Raw genomic sequence first — 21,325 nt, 5'->3', positions numbered from 1 at the left:
ATGTGGCAGCCACCTTTCGTCTGCTTGTTGGCAGGAGTACGATGGCCAGAATTGCGAGGGTCCTTTTCATCAGGTAGCAGGTTGTGTTGCTAACGCGCTCGGCGTTGGCGTGCTCCTCGCTGACCTCAGACCTCCCTGCGTTCTCTCGCCCTCGTCTCTCGGAGATGTGAGAGGCAGTTTTGTCATCCAAGTGAGCGAGTTCCCTTCTTCCGCTCCTCCCTGAACATCTTTTTTTTTTTTTTTTAATTCCTCTGAACAGCTGGGTGAACATCTGGGTGAGTAGGTTGCCGTTTCTTCGGCGTGGATGATAGCACCACCAGGCGAAGGAGGCCCCACTTTCATCCAGAGTCATGCAGGTGGTCAGCTGCAAGGTGCACGTCCTCACAGTGATGCAGTCAGATGAATTGCTTAATTGACAATATGGCCTCAAAGCGTCGTGGTTTCTCGTTTACCCTCCTGACCTCTGGTACTGTAGTACAACTCTTTCACCAGCAAAAGCCGATTCCAGGTATCCGGTACCTGGAGTGTAATGAGGAAGCATGGGACCAAAGAATAAGTAAAAGGACCAGAAGAATTGGCAAACATGTCAAAATCATCAATGCAGTTGTACAGTGAGTGACTGGTCTTACTGCTCGGCAACATGAAGTTCCCTCCCCTGTCCCTCGCCGTGTAGGACGTCCTGTCCCTCTTTGACGTGGGGTCTGTGTGCGAGGGCGCGTTCGCGGCACTGTGTTGCGTGTCAAGGGGCTTTAGCGCTGAACAATGTCGCGCAAATGCGCCACGGCCGCATGGCTGATTAAATTAGTTGTTTACCCCCCCCCACAGCCCCCACAGTCCATCTGCTCTGCCCGTGCACTTCAGTACTGGTCTCAGGCGCTGCTCCACAGACCACATCCCACCCTCCCCGACCCACTACAAATCCCCATGTCTCTCTCACACACACACACACACACAGTTTTGAATAGTTGCAATATCCAGCAGCAGCCCAATCACGACTCGGTTCAACCTCCTGCCAAGAGGGCTCTGGCTTCCCTCTATGCAGATTAGCCATGTGCTAATTGTGGTTATTTATTTATTTATCTATTTTATGGAGGGGAAAAAAAAGAAAGGAAAGAGTTTCCTCCAGAAATTGATTAGATGACGGGGCAGAAAGCGAGTGCGGCGAGGTGAGCTGCCGACCAGCGTGCACATTTGAGATTTCGGCTGCCGTCGGTCTGATATTTGTTTACATGTTGGAAGGTTGGTGATCCATAAATTGATCCCCAGTGAAATGTTTCTGAATCGATCTGTGTCTGCATGGTGCCACCCTCCGCTTTAATGATTAAATGAAGTTTCTTCGTTTAAGTTCTAAATCATTTGATATTATCTCTAAAAATATACCACTAACCTTTTGGATTGAAGATCGGCCTCTCAGCTGAGACGCTTTCAGAAAGAAACTGAGTGGGTTGTTGCACATGTTTTTTTTTCACATGCCCTTTGATGTGTGTTTCAGGGATTCTCCCTACACATTATAACTAGACCCTTTTTATCAATCACATGCATTTTAAAATTCTACTATAGAAGCGATATTGATTTTCTGGAAATATTTATATCATGTAGGCCACAGTGTTGTTGATGACAAATAACTGCAACCTCATCAATGCATGTTGAAAAAGCATGTTTATTACAATGCATCAGAGGCTCCACATAGTATGACTGCATGCTTGTTCAGATATTAGTGCACATATTTAGTTTAATCAAAGAACAAGATAAGCGATTTATACATCAAAACTACACCAGATATTTTTAACGTAGAGCGAAACCATAAACTTCTCAAAATAGCTTAGAGTTGTGTGGATGGAGGATCATATCAGGAGAGACGAGGCAGAGCGATGACGTCTGCTTCATATCTACTAAGAGAAGAAACACAACCTGCATATTTCTGAATGTTTTACTCATCTATAGATCCAAAATCGTGGGTGCTTGTCCCATTAAGCATTTTTGCGCCGTTTTTTTCTCTGCAGAAGCTAACGTTAGCCAGGCTGCTAACTAGCCGTAATGCTAACGATCTATGAGCAACCGCGTGGGTCTTAAAATTAAAACCAGCAGACAGAAGATCACCTGCGATCGTTTACCGCTTGTCTTTGCCGCAACAAAAATACTACTTGGTTGTGCGTCGGCGATGTGAGGAAACCGCTGGTAAACAGATCAATGGAGGCCGAGGAGGACAGATTAAGACCTCCGGTGCAGGTTTAACACCCTACAGGGTTTTGTTTTGGGGGGATTCTCCGGGTGGGCTCCGGGAGCTGGAAACCCGGATTATATTCCGGTTGTACCTCTTTAGGGCGCTCTGCCTGCTGAAGGTACGAGGGGAAAGGCAGGTACGCGGGCCGGTGAAGACGTATCCGTCTGGCTGGCGGAAAATATCCACCGAAAAAAAGCCTCGATAGTTTTGTCTGGATGAGGGACAGATTTTTACCTTTTGGCGTTGTTTGTTTCGCTCACTGGGCATTTTTAGATTTAGACCTCAGCCGAGCACTTTGCCGAAGACGCTTCGTTTGGGGCGACGGGACGGTTTTATTATCATTGATATTTACAGACGGTGCCGGCTTCACCGGTCAGCATCTTTGGCAAAAGAGGCGCGTTGGCGAATGGACTCGTGTGGCGGGACGGTTTGGTGGAGGTTGATGTCCTTCCTTGCAGACTGGGGTTAAAAGTGCATTAGAGGTCACACGAGAGCCCCCCCCCCCCCCCCCTCCCCAACGGCGCTCCGGTTGGTAATGACCCTAGGGAACGTAGTAACACCACCCCCCCCACCCTCCCCATCTGTATTTCCCTCCACACACAGAGAACATAACACACATACCTTCCTGAACCTGGAGGAGCTCAGGGGAGTGTGGCCTGGGGCAGGCTAGAGGGAAAACCTGGAATGGAATATGATAGCGTGGATAATGTTGGTTGACCGCTTTGACAGCCTGTTGACCTCCCCTCTCCCCCACTGGCCCCCACCGACTGTCAACACCAGTCTACCCACACACACACATAGACATGTAGTGTGTGTGTGTGTGTGTGTATATATATATATATTTTTTTTTTTCACACACACACACACAACTCCTGCCGAGCCGCCCCCACATGACCTCCCCCGCTCTTATTGCAGCACTGTCATTCATAGAGTGCCAAAAGCCTGCTGCTTTATTAAAGCCCAGGAAGAGCACGGCCTGGCCCGGGTTCAAACAGCAGTGCAGCTGGGACCTGTTACATATTCGGCAGACTGCCCTCTCCGTCTCGCTGGCTATAAATAGCCCCGGTGGTTGTCTCCCTTCACCAAGGAAGATTTTTTTTTTATTTTTTATGGAGGGGCAGGAGGGAGGGAGGGAGGGAGGAACCACACACACAGATTAATAACCGTGGGAAGCGATGAAAGCTTTGTGCCTGCTGCCCGAGGTCAGCAGGCCAGGAGGTGTTGCTACTTCAAAGACCCCATTGTGGCGCGTACTTTCAGACGCCACCGCGCCGGGTTTGATGGGAACACGCAGGCTGCCAGCGGCGGGATGGGCCGACGGCATCACATCGTGCCCACCGGGCAGAATATTATTGTATACATTGTGGGGCTCCCTCATTGTCCCGCCCTCTCCATTTCTTATCCACGGCTCCCCCGAGCCAGAAAGTCCGTCCGGCCCAGTAACATTTCCTGCCCAGGACTGCGTGCCCTCCCCATCCCAGCAGCACCACCACCCCGGCTAGCACCATCCGCTTCAGACACTTCCACTTCTTTAAGCTTATTTTCATAGAAACGTTTCTGCCGTAACCGTATCCGCCCACTGGCACAATGATCCTGGGCAGGGAACCGCTGCTGGCGGATAAAGTGGGCTCATTCATTCGTTCATTCATTCATGGCCAATTCCTTTCCCTTCCTAGGCGGAAATTAAATCCACTACTGTTTTTTTGCCCCCCCTCCATTTGTACTTTTTTGTTCCATATTTGCGTCATTTTCCTGTGACTGGCTGACGAGACGATGCTTCGTTTGTGTTCGTTGCTGAGTAATGACTTTTCAAGAAAGGAAAACGCAAACCACTTAAGGTTCCAAAGTAACTTTGTCCTATTTTTTCCTGGTGAATCAATGTATTCTCAACAGCAACTTTTACGTCATACTACAGTATTTTTTCACAGCTTATTAGGATGTGACTACAGTTTTCACCAGCGCTGTAGACCCCAAATCAATACTTCTAAAGTCCGCCCCTCCTTGGTTTTATCTGACACCATGTCTGTGTCCTACAGCCTCCTAGCCCAATGGACCAGGTCGGGAAGATGCGCGGGCAGTCGTACGGGGGACCCAACCCTTACTCACAGCAGCAGCAAGGGACCCCCACAGGGCCCGGACCCCAGCAGGCGGGCCCTTACCCGGGCCAGGGCTACGGACCTCCGGGCCCTCAGAGGTATCCCATGGCCATGCAGAACCGAACACCTGGCGCTATGGGCGGCATGCAGTACGGCCAGCAGGTCAGTGATCGTACATCTACACCCTCCCCATTTTTAAAGCGCTACAAGCCACATTTACTTTGATATGAAAATCTGATGAAACCAGTAGGTTATGAAAAGTGAAAGTAGAGGACATTGAGTGTGAGATCCTCGGCCCTGATGCAGAGCACGGTTCCAGTCCAGCCCACCAGTTAATAAGTCTTTTTATATTCCTGTTAGTTGGGGCAGTGGAGCGTTTGTTTGGTCAGTGACGTGCTGCTACAGGAATGGCGGATGTGGTCATTTTCAATAGATTTAGTGATTCAAAGGAACCCAACTCGTACTAGGTTTTGCACGGCGAAGTCTGCACTAAATAGTTCTCAGTAAGGGCTTCGCATCCTCATTTGTCGGGGTGGGATCAGTTGTTTTGTGTGAAACTTTCTTCAGAACTTCAGCAAGAAGGAAAATGGGGGATTGTCCCTGCAAGTCGCTGGGCAGAACGCGCAGAAGGAAATGTTTGCATAAAGAGCAAATTACAAGAGCGTACATGTTAATAAATGACGACAACAACACGTCGACAACGCAATTTCAAGTGTCTGCGGTTACGTCTTAATTGCTAACCGATTGGTCGGATTTCCTCTTGAAATTTAAATCTGCAGCACTTTTTTTTCATAACGTGGGGCCGAGCACACAGGTCACAGCATGTTTAAAAAAAAAATGGACGACGAAAGGTTTCCGGTAGCGTAACTTGTGTTTCATCGAACAACGAGTCCGGACTCGTTCGCGGATGCAGTTATCAGTGTTTTAATCGATTTATCCATCCTGAACTTTATTGTGACACCAGGCATTAAGTCAAATTGCCTTTTTTCCCCCCGTAAATTCACACTAACATTATTCAAATAACACGGACTCTGAAGAGAGCGAGCTCTCAGCGTTTTTTCCCCACCGGGTTGATTTTCTCTCTCAAAACACTAAAAACTTTCTGACGGGTTGTTCGCCCCAATTTGCAAGCGGCTCGCCCCGCGCTTTGAACGAGACCCTTGAACTCCCTCCGTCGGCTCAGTCCGTTCTTAACGAGACAAATGCATGCTGGGAGTCCCGTGGAGCGAAGCCTTTTCTTCCCCCCGTCGGCCGTCTGCGGTCTCGTGCCCATTGTGTGCTGTGATTATCTCGTAGCAGCCCGCCTGGTGTCCTGACCGGGGACTCGATAAGTGGCCTGCGGAGAAGACAAACGGCTTCCCTCCTTTTGTCAGACGGATACAACACAGCCACCCCACGTTGTTTAAAATGTGTGGCGGTTCTTTGACGCCTCGGAGTTTCTTTTGAATTGTCGAGTGGCAGAGAACACCCCCCCCTCCCCCTTCCCCCCCCTACCCCAGAAAAATAAAATAACACGTGGATTTTCTTTTCTCGCTCTTCTCCTTTCTTTCGTTTTTTTCCTCCCTCATAATTCTCAGTTTCCTCACAAGGTCAGCTCTCTTTCTCCTTCCGCGCTCCTCGAGGGTAATGAAACAAAATCGCCGTATTGAAAGGCTCTCCGCGCGCAGAATTGGGCAGAATATGAAAAGCCTCATATTGAAGTTCAAGGAGATGAAGTCCAAACTCTTTTCACAGCTGTAATTTGAAGCGATACACGGCCGACTTCCAGCGCTTTGACTGATCGGGTTATTGCGAGGAACGCGCTCGCGTCTCGCTGACCGAGCACTTGTCTCTCGCTGTTAGTCTGTGTGTAGGATGAAGGGATGCTCCGATGGTACAAAGAGAATCTAAGAAGTTACCGGGGTATTGGGGTATTTTTATACGTTTTGACTGTTGAACAGGATCCTCAGGGTGGTAAACCTGTCGGAAAGGTGTTTGTGTTCAGAGGTCTGTGTTGTATTTACTCTCGTACGCCTGCTTACACTTTCTGTTTCCACGTTTAGATGTCAGCTTATGGACAACAGGGGCCTGGTGGCTACAGCCAGCAAGGCCAGGGCTACTATGGCCAGCACGGAGCCCCCCCCCACCCTGGCCAGCAACAGCCTCCGTACTCGGGGCAACCCCAGGGCACCTCCGGAGCGCCCTATCCCCAGCAGGGCCACCCCTCACAGCCGTCCGGCCAACACGGGCAGCCGGGACCCCCCTACCAACAGTCCCAAGGTCCACACGGTCCTCCTGCGGGTCAGCCCCCCTACAGCCAGTCCCCACAGTCTCAGCCGGGGCAGCCGCCCTACGCCCCTCCCCAGCAGCAGCAGCAGCAGCAGCAGCCGCCTCAACAGCAGCAGCAGCAGGGGCCGGGTCCCCAAAGTCAGCAGGGCCCTCAAGGCCAGCCAGGCTACCAACAACCCCCTGGACCGGGGCAGCCCCCGCAGCAGCAAACCCCGCAGCAGCAGCAGCAGCAGCAGCAGCAGCAGCAGCAACAGCCGCAGCAAGGACCCCCACAACAACAACAACAACAACAGCAGCAGCAGCAGCAACAACAGCAACAGCAGCAGCAGCCAGGAGGTCCACCTCCTCAAGCCCAGCAACCTCCGGGTCACGGCCAGCAGGGCCAACCGTCACCGTACTCCCAGACACCCCCCCTGCAGCAGCAGCAGCAGCAGCCGCCGCCACAACAACAACAACAACAACAACAACAACCACCGCAGCAACAGTCACCATATCAGAGGTTCCCGCCTCCACCACAGGTAATAATAAAGTCCCCCAGGCCTCCGCTACAACGGCGATGCAAATCGCGAACTGTCCTTTTTTGTTTATATTTGCCTTGTCGTGTAGTGGACCGTTGAGCTGGTTATGCACGTAGTCGTTCATAACATAACCGGTCCAGAAAGGGTTTGAATATGCGGCGTGAGTGAGCACAGGAGGATCACACGGGAGAGAAGCTTCGCGCTTTTGTTTTTAGGTTGTTGGTGGGATAACGTGAAGATGAAGTGCACAGGCAGATAGCCTTAACAATGTCATCCTTCATATGTATATTTTTTTCAAACGTTGTCTTATCTGCTTCTTGTCCTCGTAATCAGGAACTCTCCCAGGATTCCTTTAGCTCCCAGTCCAGCGCTCCTCCTTCCAACCAGCCCATGGCTTCCAACAAGAGCAGTCAAGAAGACAGCATGCAGGGCCGGCCCTCCAGTCTGCCGGTGAGCCCCCCCCCCCCCGTCTCTTCAGCTAACCTCTGACTTGTGCTCCTTGTCGCTGGGTTTCATGGTGCACTGACCACCTTGCTGTTAATGTGTCTTTAATGTGTTTTTTAATGTTGACCTGTCGGTAATGGAGTTGTCATTCAGCCAAGGCCAGAAAAGGCAATAATTGCTAATAGAGTACTGTGTCTGCAAGTGGCTTTATTTTCTTTTTTTAAATGAAAGCGGGCGAGCTTAAAGCTGGAGGAGCTTTTTGTTTCTTTAAAAAAAACTCGTGCAGGGTTCCACTCTACGGTGTAAGCCTACATCGAAGGACCCCCCCCCACACACACACACACACACACACACACTAGTGATGCTAGTAATTGGACTGATGCTGATTCCGGTTGCCGCCGTCTTTTTTATTTCTTTTTATTTCCCCTTTTGTGAAAAGAGAACAAAGAAACTTACAGATTCAGACCAGCACTCCACTCTCTTAAAATAAGCACAAACAAATTCATCCAAATTTACAAAACAGCCTTATGTGACACTTTTTCAGAACTCGCGTAGCCCAACAAACACATTGTTTTATGTGAACTCATTCAAATAATTAAATAACTATGATCAACAACTATAAACCAGGACCTTCTTTCACCTCTTGTATTAAGCACACGCTAGACTGCAACACGGACGGAGCTCTTTAGCAAACGGGAATCGGCCTCCTTTCAGTAAGACGCCTGGTTTTCTTTAAGCAGATAAGCATCTGTGGCTCCTTGCTGCTCTTTGACGTCGTGGCCGATTCTTGAGGAGCCGGTATTCAGCTTTGTTCACCGTGTCTGTTGGCACTTCTGCTAAATCGAAATGTTTTTGACTCAATATCTGGATATTGGTCGCAGCAATGACTTCAATTCGCCCCCCCCCCTTCCCCCACACCCCTCTCATCCCTCCCTGCTGCCTCAGACTCCAGCACACACACAACAAGCCGATGGTGGAGCGAGTAAAGCGTGTTGAAGCAGGGAAGGTTTTTCTTTTAGAAAAAAAGAAGAAAAAAAACATTTCTGCCAGGAAAGGGATTGTTGGAAGTGAAGTAAATCTGCTGTCTGATTGCCCTCTGGCTAAGATAAAGGTGAGAGAAGTCCCCCCCCCCTCCCCCGCAATCCTCCCCGTTAAAGAGGTGTCTCGCTATAACACGTTGCAGTTTCCATGGCAGTGTTTATAGGTCAGACTTCGCAGCTAACCTCATTCTGGGCCTCGGGGAAGGAGAGTGAGAAATGAGATCATTAATGAGGGAGAATGAAAGTGAGAGAGCAGATTCGGCAGCGGTGAGGTTTGGAGGAGGAGGGGGGGGGAGGCGGCGCAGTGCAGGAGGGAGGGAGTGCAGGCAAATAACTTCAAATAGTGTGAGTGATCGGTCGTAGAGGGAGACGGAGGGAGGGAGGGAGGGAGGGATGAGAGGCGGCAGTGTCTCATGCCAGCAGGGGATGCCCTCAGGATGTGTTTCCCTCCTCATTTATTTATTTATCTTATTTATTTATACATCTCCCTGTGGGCTCAGCCATTGGCCGAGCGGCCCAGACCCGGGCTATTTTTATTTATTCCCCCCGACTTGTCGGGGATTCCCTACTGGAGCTTTGTGATTGGCTGTGAGATTAGTCCGGTCATGGTGGAGATGAAGCAATCGCCTCCTCGTCTCCTTCCTCCCATAGCCCCCCACCCCCCCGTGGAGCGCCCGTAACACCCCGTTGAGATTAGGCCACGGGTGCGACCCCGACAGCCAGTGTCAAAGCGGCTGAATGGACTCTCACAGGTCCTACGAGGAGATGCGAATCAGTGGCATCTCCCGGGCTGCTAATAAGCTGCTTTGCGCTGCACAAAATGTAAGAAATAAATAAATAAAGTGTTTGTGGGAGAGTCGGACGTTGCTCTTTGCTCGTTAAGAAGAGGATCCGTGGCGGTGAAAGCTTCATTGAGCCTAATCCGGTGGTAGTAGCAGTCGAGCTTATTGTGGCATCCCGTCTCCTCTGTGGTACCGTCTAAGACTGTCGATAATCATAAGTAGGCATCGGTTGTGTGACCGCTTGCTCACCCCAAATTTGCAAAGATCCTCAACTGCCTAACTTATTCATCTAGGACCCCCCAAGATCTTTCCCCGAGCCTCAAAGCACTTTAAGTGTCGGTTGTCCATGCAGAGTAACCTATTGCTAGGTAATATTTCCATAATTGCAGATAAATCCAAATGACGATAATCCTAGATTGCTCGGATTGGGCAAAGCAATTGGACCATTTTGTTTGTTTTTTGGAGTAAGTAAACATGCTTTTTTCATTTTTTTGCTAAATACAAAGGATTGCGTTGGGGAGAATGCACTTTAAATGTAAAAAGTTTCACTCAATCCTTTTGGTATCGGCTTTAAGCGTTACATTACAATACAGTACATAGTTGTGACCAATCATTGGTGGAGTGATGAGCACAATAGATGCAGTGATTGCTCGTGAGTAGAGGAACCTCTACGTTGGGTAGTCCCGCCCTTCAGTTCGGTCACATTTTGCAAAGCAGCCCGTTTTTCCAAACAACCCGACAGGATGAGTCTGACAGATCCACAGGTTTAACCCACCGGAGCGACGGCATTTTCAATCCGCAAGCACCTGCAGCGATTTGTAGAGAGGCGTTTCGTTTTGATCTGCCTTTAGAACACGCTTTGAATTCGGCTACTTTCAGCCAGCCAGACGCAGGCGGCAGCAGCAGCGCCTCATCCGGAGCACAGATGGGTCTCGTTGAGCCAGGTGCTTAAAAGCCAGCGTCTGCTGGGCCGCCGCCGCCGGGGCGGGAGTAAGGAGCACTGGAGGCCCGGCGCAGGTAGGAAAGCAACAGTCAGCTCGGGGAACGGGCCGTGGATAATAGGTGGAGGTGGGGTGCAGGCAGCCGCGGTGGAACTAGCCGAGCAGGTTGAGCCGGTTCCTGGCGCTCAAGACACAAATGCAGTTTAACTGCTGAGTATTTAGCACACTGTCAGTTCCCCGGAGCTGTTGTTGTCTCCGTGGGAGAACCTCTTTGCACTCGGCTGGCTGTGACGCGGCGGATGCTGATCGAGGGGGAAGCTTAACAGGAGTACGGAGCAATAAGCAGGCGGGATCAGAAAGTGCAAGTCTTAAAATGCATAACTAGCGACAATAATGTCATTGGCGGAGGGGGAAATGAATGAAGAGCCTTGAGGGAATTTTCCTGTGTACCTTTTGGCTCTCCGATATGTGACATTGAGTGTTAAATGAATAACTATAGTTGCTGATTAAAGAAGCCCTCAGCTAATTTCACACGTGAATGAATTTACTCTGCAGGAGGAGTTCTGATTCTGACAACTTGACAACAACATTCATCTAAAGAAGCGCAAGGCATTTGTAATTGTGTGTGTGTCATTTATGAATCCACACATATGTACGTGCATTCACGGTGGGCTCCGAACTAAAATCCTAAAATAACTAACGTCTGTCTACTGGCCTGATAGCAAAAAAACAAAGTACTTGAACTTTGTTAGTTTGTTGGTATTCTTCTGTATCTCTTGGGGGGGAGAAAAAGTAACCCGGATGATGTCACCACGGTAATCTCAGTTTGGTTTAGAGAGTTTAAGAGACTACAGGAGATCTCATCAAATAAACTCAAGTTGCATGATGGGAAAATGCAGGATCCTCTGTTGGCATTTGACACAGCTGATGTTTACATTTTTACCATGTTTTTTGAAAATGTTGATGTGTATATACACAGTATCTGTCCCTCACAATGTGCAATGCTTAGCTGATCCCACTCTTGTTTTGAGGAAACACCGGCGTGTCCCTGCTCGATTGGTATCCTCCAGTCCAGTGAGCATTATTTTGAAAGAGAATCGTATCCCATGGCGGCATGGCGGCTCTTTGCAGCACCGCCTCTTCCATCGTGGCCCCAGCAGGGGTAAAGCCGGCCCGGGTCTTCCGCCGTCCCTGTCCAGCTTTCATACGGCGTGGAAGTGCCACTTCCTCTCCATGTCGAGGCCCTCGTGGGAGCGAGAAGGGGGAGAAAAAGCTCCCGGACCACCACCACCGACCTCCCTCCCACCTTCCCTCGTCTCTTAAGAGGGGAAAAAAAGAAAAATCTCCTTGTCCTTTGCCAGGTCTTTTGTACCCCCTTTTCTCCGCTGTGGGGCTAATCCCACTCAGAACCGCCCACTGGTTGTGATGCTGCGGGTTTCTGATGTGACTGAATGGGCTCCAGACAGAGAGAAAACGTCACGTGCTGTTCTCACACACACACACACACACACTCACGCCCGAGTTTGTTTCTCTGTCATGTTCCTCTTGCCCATGTAAATGAGAGACTTCATCTGGAGTGGTTTTTATCTTTTAAGGAGGGGCCAAAGGTTTACAATTGGCTACTTTTCTCTCGCTGATAGAGATCAGCGGTAAAACAGAGTTCTGATCAGGACCGTTTCATTCCACCTATGTATTCTACACCTTTTAAAAAATATATCTATTTATATATATATATATAGCTGCCTATCAGGGCCCCACCCTCGCATGAATCCAGTCTTGTGATCGCAAAGCTAAGGGACCACCCACATCACAACAACAGACCCCTCCCTCCCTTTAATGACCTTTAATGTTATGTACCAAGCCTCCTGATCTGGAACCGAGGGATCTTCCAGTCTTGGTGCCGATCAACTCTGAGCCCGTCCTCCCCCCATCTCGCCCCAACCACCCTCCTGCAATCCCCCTTCCCAGCCCAGCCCAGCTCTGCTCTCCTGCTGCAGCTAAGCTTGTTTTTGCGACATAGCTCTGGAGCAATCAGCCTGACAAGGCCGGCCCACTTCCTCTCCCCTCCTCCCCGGCCCAACCCCCTCCCCGCCGTTCTCAGTATACCACACCGTGTTTCTTTTGCTGCATTTCTCTCCTTTTTCTCTTTATACATATATACACGTACGTGTATGTATGTTTCACACTCCGCCTTTCCTCTCGTTCCTCTTTCTGCCTGTATTCTCCTTTTTTCTCTTTCCATCGCCTGCACCCTCCTCCTCCTCCTCCTCCTCCCTTCCTCGTTCTCTCTCCTCTCAGTAAATCAGCTTTCATAACGCTGTGCAGCGCAGCCTTGTTTTGCGAGCCACTGACGCCATTCAGAGTCCGGGGCCAGTTTCCTGTTGCTATTCTGGGGCCCTTGCTTCCTGTGTGTGCGCATGTCTCATTCAGGGGCCGGGGCGCCGCTCGCTCTCACCCCTCCCTCCCCCGAGCTCGTCTGTTTCTCTCCCCTGCTCCCTCTCCGTCTCACCCGTTTTCTTTCCTCCGTGTGATTTTTAATTAATGTACTCGAGAAAATTCAATCTGCTGACAAAGTGTTGTTTTGCATTTGCTTCAGTGAATTGTTCCTCAGCCTCCTAAAACCCGAACCCTGTTTAGCTCTTGTGAGCTTGCACAAGCAAGCAAGCGCGCACACACACACACACACACACACACACACTCTCCCCCTCTCCCTTTTGCTCTCTCTGCTCAAACTCACTCCACTCTCACACACACACACACACGCGCTTGCTCACTCTCCCATGCCCCTCCCCTCTGCCTCCATTTCTGCTGGGCTGAGCTAGTTTTGCAGCACAAAGACTGTGGCTGACTGCAGCACAGTTTGTCCTCTGCTTTCTCTCGCTCTCGCCGGAGCGAGCTGCTGAGCCCGGATGGATGAAACCGGCAGCCACAATGAAATTAACTCTCACTCTATGAAATAACCTCTATATTAGTTTCCCCCCCCCCCCCACCCTACACACACACTCACACACACACACCCCACAAACGCACACATCTCCTCAGTTAATCCACTGCTGGTGTCGGTTGCTTTGGTAGCGCCCCCTAGACGCGTCATTAGTGTGACAGTGGGAGGGGAGGGGAGGGGCGGCGCTGCCTCTGGAAAGCGGGGCAGACCGGCTGTAGGGGCCGCTAAACCCCCACCCCACCCCCGCACCGCTCTCCTCCAGCCGCCTCGCCCTCCGTATCCCCCGCGCCCCTCACCTCGGGCCGGCCACCTGCCTGCCTCACTTGGGCATCTGTGCGCTGCCCTGGGACTCCCTGCTACTATTGTGGTTTCTACAAAAGCCCCCTCACACACACACACACACATACACACACACCCTATCTCCGTTCATCTACTGTGCGTCAGCCACACGCACACAGACTGCTGCGGTGTTTGTGTGTTACCCCCACAGAGAAGCTCAATTAGGCAAATGTGGAGCGTTTAAAGAAGAACTCCCCACGTATTGATTAAGATTCATAGCGGGCCTTTATTTTCTTATAAAGGCTGCCAGCCTGTATCACACAGCAGCGTTAAAGCAGCGGGGGTATTGATCCCTGTCAAACAACCTATTTCCAGTGTCTTAGCAGCGCAAACCTCTTTTCCCTAATTCAGCCGGTTCACTCATTTCGTCTTGTACTCCCCCCCCTCGTCTGTTATTATCCTTCCCACGTGGCTGCTGTGGGATGAAGTAGCAGTGTAATGCTGGCCTCTGGGGAGGGGGAGCTAGTAGACGTCGTGCCCGTGGCACTGATACTCCAAGCAGGATGTCTAACCCTCCCCCAACCCCCACCCGGGTGCTCCCCGGGCTCCGAGCGTTTGTGTCACCCGGCTGGCTCGGTAAGCGTCCGCGTTTGCCCGCATTCAGGAGAAATGGGAGAACGCAGCTCAAGAGATGTGGATCGCATCCACCGAAGGAGTCTTTGAGCCGCCATCGCGTGGAGCGCCTCCGAGTTGACGGTGCAGAGAGTCGCTGTGTGTGGAGCCCTGTAATGGCTGCTGCTGCTGCTGTATGAGGTAGGGGCCTGCCTGGCTTCTCCTCCTCTTCTCCACTTCTTCCCTCATAGTGGGATGGGAGTGCCCCCTTATGGTTGAGCTCAGCCCTGCAAACCTGGAGCCGGGGGGCCTGAGCCGCCTCCCTCCAAGCCGTCTGCGGCCTCCCCAGAATCTCCCCGTGCTCCTGGGTGCAGGTGTGCGCCCCTTCTGCAGGTGTCCGAGGCGTCACGCCACTGTCTCGTCTTCTTGTCCGACCCCTGGACACGTCAGTTCCCTGCGCGCTCGTTTGGGGAAAACGAGGAGACAAACTCCTCTGGTAACCGCGCAGGAGACATGGCTTGATCTTCGGCTTTAAAGATAAGCGATGGCTTTCTCCCATGACCTCGTTTGGGTATCAGGAGCCCACGTTCGCCCCGAGCGATCGGCCAATGTGCAGCGCCGGAGTGTTTCCAGCATCAAGGCCGTCTGCGTGTAAACATAAACATCTGGGACAAGACGGCGAGGAAGTTAAAGATTCCGCTGGTTTGTGTTTGTCCACTCTGTGTAGCCTGAGTGTGTGTGTGTGTGTGTGTCTGTCAGCTCTCCTCTGTGCATAAGGCCGGGAGGAGTGTGTAATTAAAGTGGTGGTGGAGCAGAAGCGGGGGTGGTGGGGGTGGAGGGGATGGGGGGGCTTTGGTGCGTCTGCGTTTCCTGTAACAATGACGGGCTGCTTCTTTTGTAGTAGCTGACTGCACCGTGACCCTGCCAGGCACACAGGGAGGCCGAGAGAGAGAGAGGGGGAGAGAGAGAGAGAGAGGGAGACTGGAAGATAGACGGAGGCATGGCAGCAACAGGGGGGAGGGACTGTGTCTGCTCTAATGTGTCAACCACGTGGATCACAGTAACCATGGCAGCACTCGGGATGCAGCCATTTCTTCCAATTCAGACCCCCCCCCCCCCCTCTCCCTCCCCCTCTCCTACCCACCTCACCACAGAGGAGATGTGAGCAAGCCAGTCAAGACCGAGTGGGCTTTTTCTCTCCTTTTTTTTTTCGTTTCTTTTTTGACTGTTTATGGTGTTTAGCATCTGCAGGCCTGAGAATGAGGAAGCCTGTGAAGAGGCTAAAACCCTGAGGTCTGAGAATGACCGAGGAGAGTGTGTGACTGAGGGATGAACCCCCCCCCACCCACAAACATCCTCTCCCTCCTCACCAGCACCAGATCTGGTTACACTACTTGCCGGGGTCACACATTCCTGATCTGTTTCATCATCTCAGGGCTGCTAAGCAACCTCTCTTCTTCCACTTTCTGTTTCTCATAACCTACAAAAAAAGAAAAGGAGAAATGGGCCGGCTTGGCAGACTAATGGCCCTGGTTGGGCTTGATTGATTCAGTGAAGTAATCTGCAAATGGAATACATTAGGACGGCGTGGAGAAGATGACTCTGAGGCAGCCAGGGCGCACGCCGAGGAGAAGTGGAGAGAATGTAGGAATTATGGAAACAGGGAAGACGTCTTTGCATTGGAAGATATGCTTTTGAATATTTGAATATATATATATTTTTATTATTATAGAATTTTCCACCCTGCGATTTCTTTTTTTTCTTTTTTTCTTTGCCTCCCTTCCACCCTCCAACGTGGTGAACACGGTCCTGCAGTCCTCAGCTCTGAAGTTCCATGTTAGGCAGTGCTGGGAAAAACACAAAATGGCTGCCATAGAGAGGAGCTTGAAGCTCCACGGGAAGAGCTGCATCCCTCTCCTTCTCCCCACAAACCAGCCTGCGCATCTTAACCCTTTTCCTGCGAGGAGAGAAATCCCCCCAACCCCCATCCCCCCTTCGTACTCTATCCACTGTAATTGGCTTGGGGTGATACCGCGGCCGTCTTCACCGCGAGCTCGCCGAAGCATCAGCCTCCAACTCGGCCAAGCCGCCGTCGCTCAACTCCTCCTCGTGCCTGATCCGTGTCCCCTTCATCATCTGCCTCCTGATAATGAGCGTGTTGAATAGCCCAGCCACACAGCATCAGTATCACCAACCTCCTCCCCCCCCCTCCCTCTCTCCCGCTCTCCTCCCCTCGCTGTCCGGCTTGTGCAGTCAGCAGAACAGGCTGGTGCTGTGCAGTATTGAGCCGAGAAAAATCAATGACTGCAGAGTGGGAGTGGGTAGAAGCTTGTGTGTGTGTGTGTGTGTGTGTGTTGTGAGTGACTGGAGCTGTCAGATATTAACAGAATGGTAATAAAGCGCTCGCTCTGTGTGCTGCATGGGACAATGTGTGAATGTTTCTGTAGATTTACATTGGATTTGTTTTTTTGTAATTATACATTTGACTTTTTAATGGGAAACATCTTTGAGGAATATTTATTTATTACTGTTATTGTTGGTCTGGTTAAAAAAAAGAGCATGATTGCAGTTTTCTGTATATGAGCTGGAACGTAATTGTTCTGTCAGCATGATTCTGAATTCACGATGCTTTCAAATCCCTTATTGAATACTTTTAGGTTCTATAAGTAAAACGCAATAAAAAGGACCTCGTCCCAGAGTCAATGCACAGGATTACTTATTTGAGGAAAGTTTAAATGCCAGTTTGTGGCACTTGACATTTTTTGATACTTTATATATCAAAGCGCCCCACAAATTAAATTGGCTGAGGGGCGTGAGGCACGAGGCGAATCCATCTTTTTTTTTTTCGAGAACTGACACCCGTGTGCAGGCTTTGAAGTATTGCTGGCGGTGACTCGGATCTGCTGTGCGCACGGGTCCCTTCACCTATTGGCTCTATTTTGAGTTGCTCTCTAAACGTCGCTGGTCTTGATGGAACGTATTCCGCGTGCTCGCTCCGGCCTCGATGGCAATCAAACAGCGGATGCCCCCCCCCCCCCCCCCCCGCTTGTTGACCTGCGCTGTTCATGTCAGTTATCCACGCAGGAAGCAGGCGGTTTGGGTGCCGGTTGCCTCGGATACGGTACAAAACCACCTCTGGCAACCGGTGGTTTGGGCTCACGCCGGACCGCCATCACTCGTTAATACTTCCCTTGGCCCTCTTTCCGTTGCGAGTGAAGCGTGCACGTCGTGTGCAGAGTGACTGTGGGGGAGGGGGGGGGGGGGGTTGCTGTGGGAGCAGAAGCAACGATGTGGTCATTGTAGCCGCTGGCCGTGGCCCTTCACGCTGAGCCCCGTGTCGGATGACCAGTCTTGTGATGTCTGAGCATGGGTGGTGGGTGGGTCGGGGGGCTTGGTGCTGGTTGGGATGTGGGGGGGGTCATGTGTCGATGCTGGCTGCTGAGGGGGGAGGATCCCGCCACGGTTGTTTAAGCAAGGAATGTGGCGCCGTTTGATCGCTGCTCTACCCCAGAGCGGTGAGCCCCCCCCCAACCCCTCCGCCTTCTGAACCCTTTTTACTTTTCCCAAAAATGAATTTGACCCCTCGCGGTGAGTTCTGTGCCAATTTATACGCGCCAGTTTTCCCATGCGGGTCAGAAAGGCCTTGGTTTGTGCAGTCACTGAAAAGAGTGGAAAGGGGGGGGGTCAGGTGGGGGATTCTGAATCAGCGTTCTCCTCGTGTCACTCCCTCTGGGGTTCCTCCATCAGGTCATTCCCAAAAATAGCAACGGGCGCTGTTACAAGTGCAAAACCGCCGGCTTCGGGGCTGCAGCCAGCCTGCGAGTGTGAGATTTCTATGGGAATAGTTGGCCACCGTCCAATGAGCAAGTGTGTGTGTGTGTGTGTGTGTGTGTGTGTGTGTGTGTGTGTGTGTGTGTTTTTTCTTTTTTTCTTTTCCCCTCCTCCTCCCTCCCATTTTTTTTTTTTTCCTTGCTCCCTCCTCCGGTGTGACTGGCAGATGAGCTTGCATTTCTGAGGAAGCACATGGGCTCCACGTGAGCGGCCGGCGTGTAAACATTAACCTTTCCCACAAACACGATGGCCGGCGGCTGCCGCGCTGCCTCCGCTCCCTGCCTGGCCGTCTTTGTGTCGCAGCCAGCGCGGCTCAACAACAACGCCACATGGCACCGCGGTCGGTGCCCAGCACCAATTATTTCAACTGCCTCCTGAGACGACTTGCTTCAAAGTCATTTTTAAATTTTTTTTTTTTTTTTTTTCAAACACCGTTCCGCTCGCCAAGATGGGTCATTAACAGCATTATGGGAGTGATGTAGAGTATTTTTAAAAATTGGGGCGGGCGGGGCTCCGGCATGGCACAAAGTTTGTGCCATGTTAGTGCCGGCAGCCTAAGAGATAAAAAAGACGCGGCCAGGTTAAGGAGAAGATTCGCTCGTGACTCTGAAATAAAATGCTCACGCGCATGAAAACACCTGATTATGATTTACATTCCGTCCAACGTGTCAATTTAGTTCTTTAGCTTTTAGAGTGTGAGCCAAGCTGAGCTCCATCCCTACTGACACGCTGCATCGTGCCGGTTTGTGTTTTCTCAAAGCTGTAGACGTGTTTGTTTGATCGTGTTGGGGATGGGATGACAAACAAAGCAAAATGGTGTCACTCCATGTTCACTTCACTTACCCTTTAAACGGTTCCTCTTGTCCCAGGATCTGTCCGGCTCCATCGACGACCTGCCCACCGGGACGGAGGGCGCCCTGAGCCCCGGCGTCAGCACCTCAGGGGTCTCCAGCAGTCAGGGGGAGCAGAGCAATCCGGCCCAGTCGCCCTTCTCGCCGCACACTTCGCCCCACTTGCCGGGCATCCGCGGACCCTCGCCATCACCCGTGGGCTCCCCCGCCAGCGTCACCCCCTCCCGCACCGGGCCGCTGTCCCCTGCTGCTGTGCCAGGTAAAGACTAAAGACCAACTGGGTGACATGCTGAGAATAAAGCTGCATCAGATAATGACGGGATGAGGTCTCATGTGGAATCAGTTGGACAAAAACCACAAATATAAAAGGTTTTGGCTGCAGGAGAATGCTGGAAATGTTCAATACAGACATTTGTCAAAAGACTGAATTATAAAAGTTGAGTGAAAACCTTTTTGACAAAAAGTAAGTTAAAATCCACTAAAACTGAACTGAACCTTTTTTGAGTTCCTGGATAAAAATGACTAAATGTCACTAAAACGAATGAGCATAAACTCTGCTAACCAGGAAAACCTTAAATACATTTTTCATATCAAGAGTTGGATGCTGTGAAACATCTGGTGAAGGAACAGTCGACAGCTTTAGAGATCTAATTCCACACATGCTCACTCACAAATGCATTGAACGCCATTTGTTACTCATGAAGGGAATTGCCAGATGGGAACATTTTCTCCCAACATGACGCTAGTAAACCATCCAGACGGCACCGAAACACAAGTTCTGATGCCACCAACAACTCGTGGTGGAGAGCGATTTACCAGGCCGCCAATAGGACGCTGTCATAGTCCTCCTTTTATTGTATTTTATCGGCTAACAGGCCTTTTGACGGCCAATATTGTGGAGTTTAACCAGGCAAAGGCAACTAAGGCATGAAGACTCAACCCCCCCCCCACCTCCCCCGTGTTGTTTCTGTCCTCCAGGCAATCAGATGCCTCCGCGGCCGCCCAGCGTCCAGTCAGACACCATCATGCACTCGTCTATGAACCAGTCCGCCATGGGCCAGGAGAGGGGTGAGTGTTGACACCCGCCTCAAACGGAAAGCAGCTACAGAGAAATGGGCGAGAACGTGTGCCCAGCCGCTCGTGGGGGTGTCGGTTTGCATTCGAAAGCCTTCCGTCCTCCTGTAAACACGCCGCACCCCAGGGTGCATCCTTACATAAGAATGAGCCTGTCGTCTACTTGCCGGGTCAGATGAGGGCAACCAGAGACGGAAGCAATTAAGTGGTTTGTGTGTGTTTGTGAGGAAGTGAAGAGTGTGGGACTTTTTTTTTAAAAGGGTATCACACCTTTCATATGGATTTTAATTGTAAATTCAGAAGCTTTTTTTGTGTTTTCTTGCTCAGCTGGATGTACCAGAATGCATTGCGCGTCGGGGAAACGGGACACAGTGAACCGCTGTTGGTGTCGAGGTGGCACAAAATCAGTTTATACGTTGACTTATAATTTGAGGAGTCTCCTCACTCGTAGCCAGGATGTTTACCAACGACCTGCAGATTGATTTGATGACACGGCCCTTTTCCCCTTGTATCTTTCTGCCCCGGGCAAAGTGGAGAAGCCTCAGTGAAACTAATCCATCGTCCCCGCAGGTCAATGATCGTGCTCCAGCTGCTGAGCGCATTGATGTGACATTGTGCTCCTGCGCTACTTGAGCCTGCTACAATAAAAATCCAAGCTTTAATGATTTGTAGTTTTACCTTGCCTCCTCTTACGTCACTGTCATGGCGAATGGCGGCGGCGAAAGAACCACGCCACAAATCACTCACGTCTTCTGGGGCTCCATTGGAAGTCCACATGAAAAGTGCTGAATTTGTGATATCACCCTTTTAGGTGATAAATTGTGTATCTGACGACAGTCTCTCGCTCTCGCCCCCAGTGTACATGCGTAACCCTCAGATGGCTCCCTACGGGTCGCCTGGTCAACCTGGCTCCGCCTTATCTCCACGCCAGTCTTCGGGAGGCCAGATGCATGCTGGGATGGGACCATATCCCCAGAACAACTCCATGGGGAACTACGGGCCTCAGGGCGGGCAGTATGGTCCGCAAGGTGAGGCCTCAGGGTGTAGCTTCAACAGGCCTTCATTCATTTATTCATTCATGTACTTTTTCCTCTAAAAATATTCTGAATGAGTTTACAGCCCCCACAGTTTCATAGATAGCCCCGATAGAAGTTTCCTCTCACTTCATATACTTTTGAAACTATCACTCAACTTTGAAGTCTTAGATGGTTTCTGTCGGCTTTGAAGACGTTTTTTTTTTTTTTTCTTTTTCCTGTGAGTCATAGCAGCGATCGGCGAGGGCCAGAAAAAGCCCCCTTCATCACGCTGCAGCTTGTCAGAACAGGCAGCGCCGGGGTAAATTTAGAGCCGGCCGTGGCTGAAACTCTTAATCTGGTCACAGCGCGTTGAGCGCGTCCGCACGCGGATGGGTGAGTTTTGAG

General features: G+C 50.9%; 1 protein-coding gene across 4 annotated transcripts in view; it reads left to right on the top strand.

Moving 5' to 3' along the window:
* Nucleotides 1-21,325, top strand: part of arid1ab (AT-rich interactive domain 1Ab) — a 41,464-nt gene that overhangs the window by 10,395 nt on the left and 9,744 nt on the right. For all 4 annotated transcript variants that reach the window (XM_078080863.1, XM_040188578.2, XM_078080865.1 and 1 more), the window contains exons 2-7: nucleotides 4,261-4,482; nucleotides 6,363-7,106; nucleotides 7,440-7,556; nucleotides 18,849-19,089; nucleotides 19,809-19,898; nucleotides 20,762-20,932. In XM_078080863.1, the coding sequence (XP_077936989.1) occupies nucleotides 4,261-4,482; nucleotides 6,363-7,106; nucleotides 7,440-7,556; nucleotides 18,849-19,089; nucleotides 19,809-19,898; nucleotides 20,762-20,932 (1,585 nt within the window). The remainder of the gene's footprint in view (nucleotides 1-4,260; nucleotides 4,483-6,362; nucleotides 7,107-7,439; nucleotides 7,557-18,848; nucleotides 19,090-19,808; nucleotides 19,899-20,761; nucleotides 20,933-21,325) is intronic.

This window comes from Gasterosteus aculeatus, chromosome 10, assembly GCF_964276395.1.
Source record: "Gasterosteus aculeatus chromosome 10, fGasAcu3.hap1.1, whole genome shotgun sequence".
Classification (NCBI taxonomy): domain Eukaryota; kingdom Metazoa; phylum Chordata; class Actinopteri; order Perciformes; family Gasterosteidae; genus Gasterosteus; species Gasterosteus aculeatus.
Note: the sequence above shows the minus strand (reverse complement) of the source record. Positions and strands in the feature narration are given on the sequence as shown.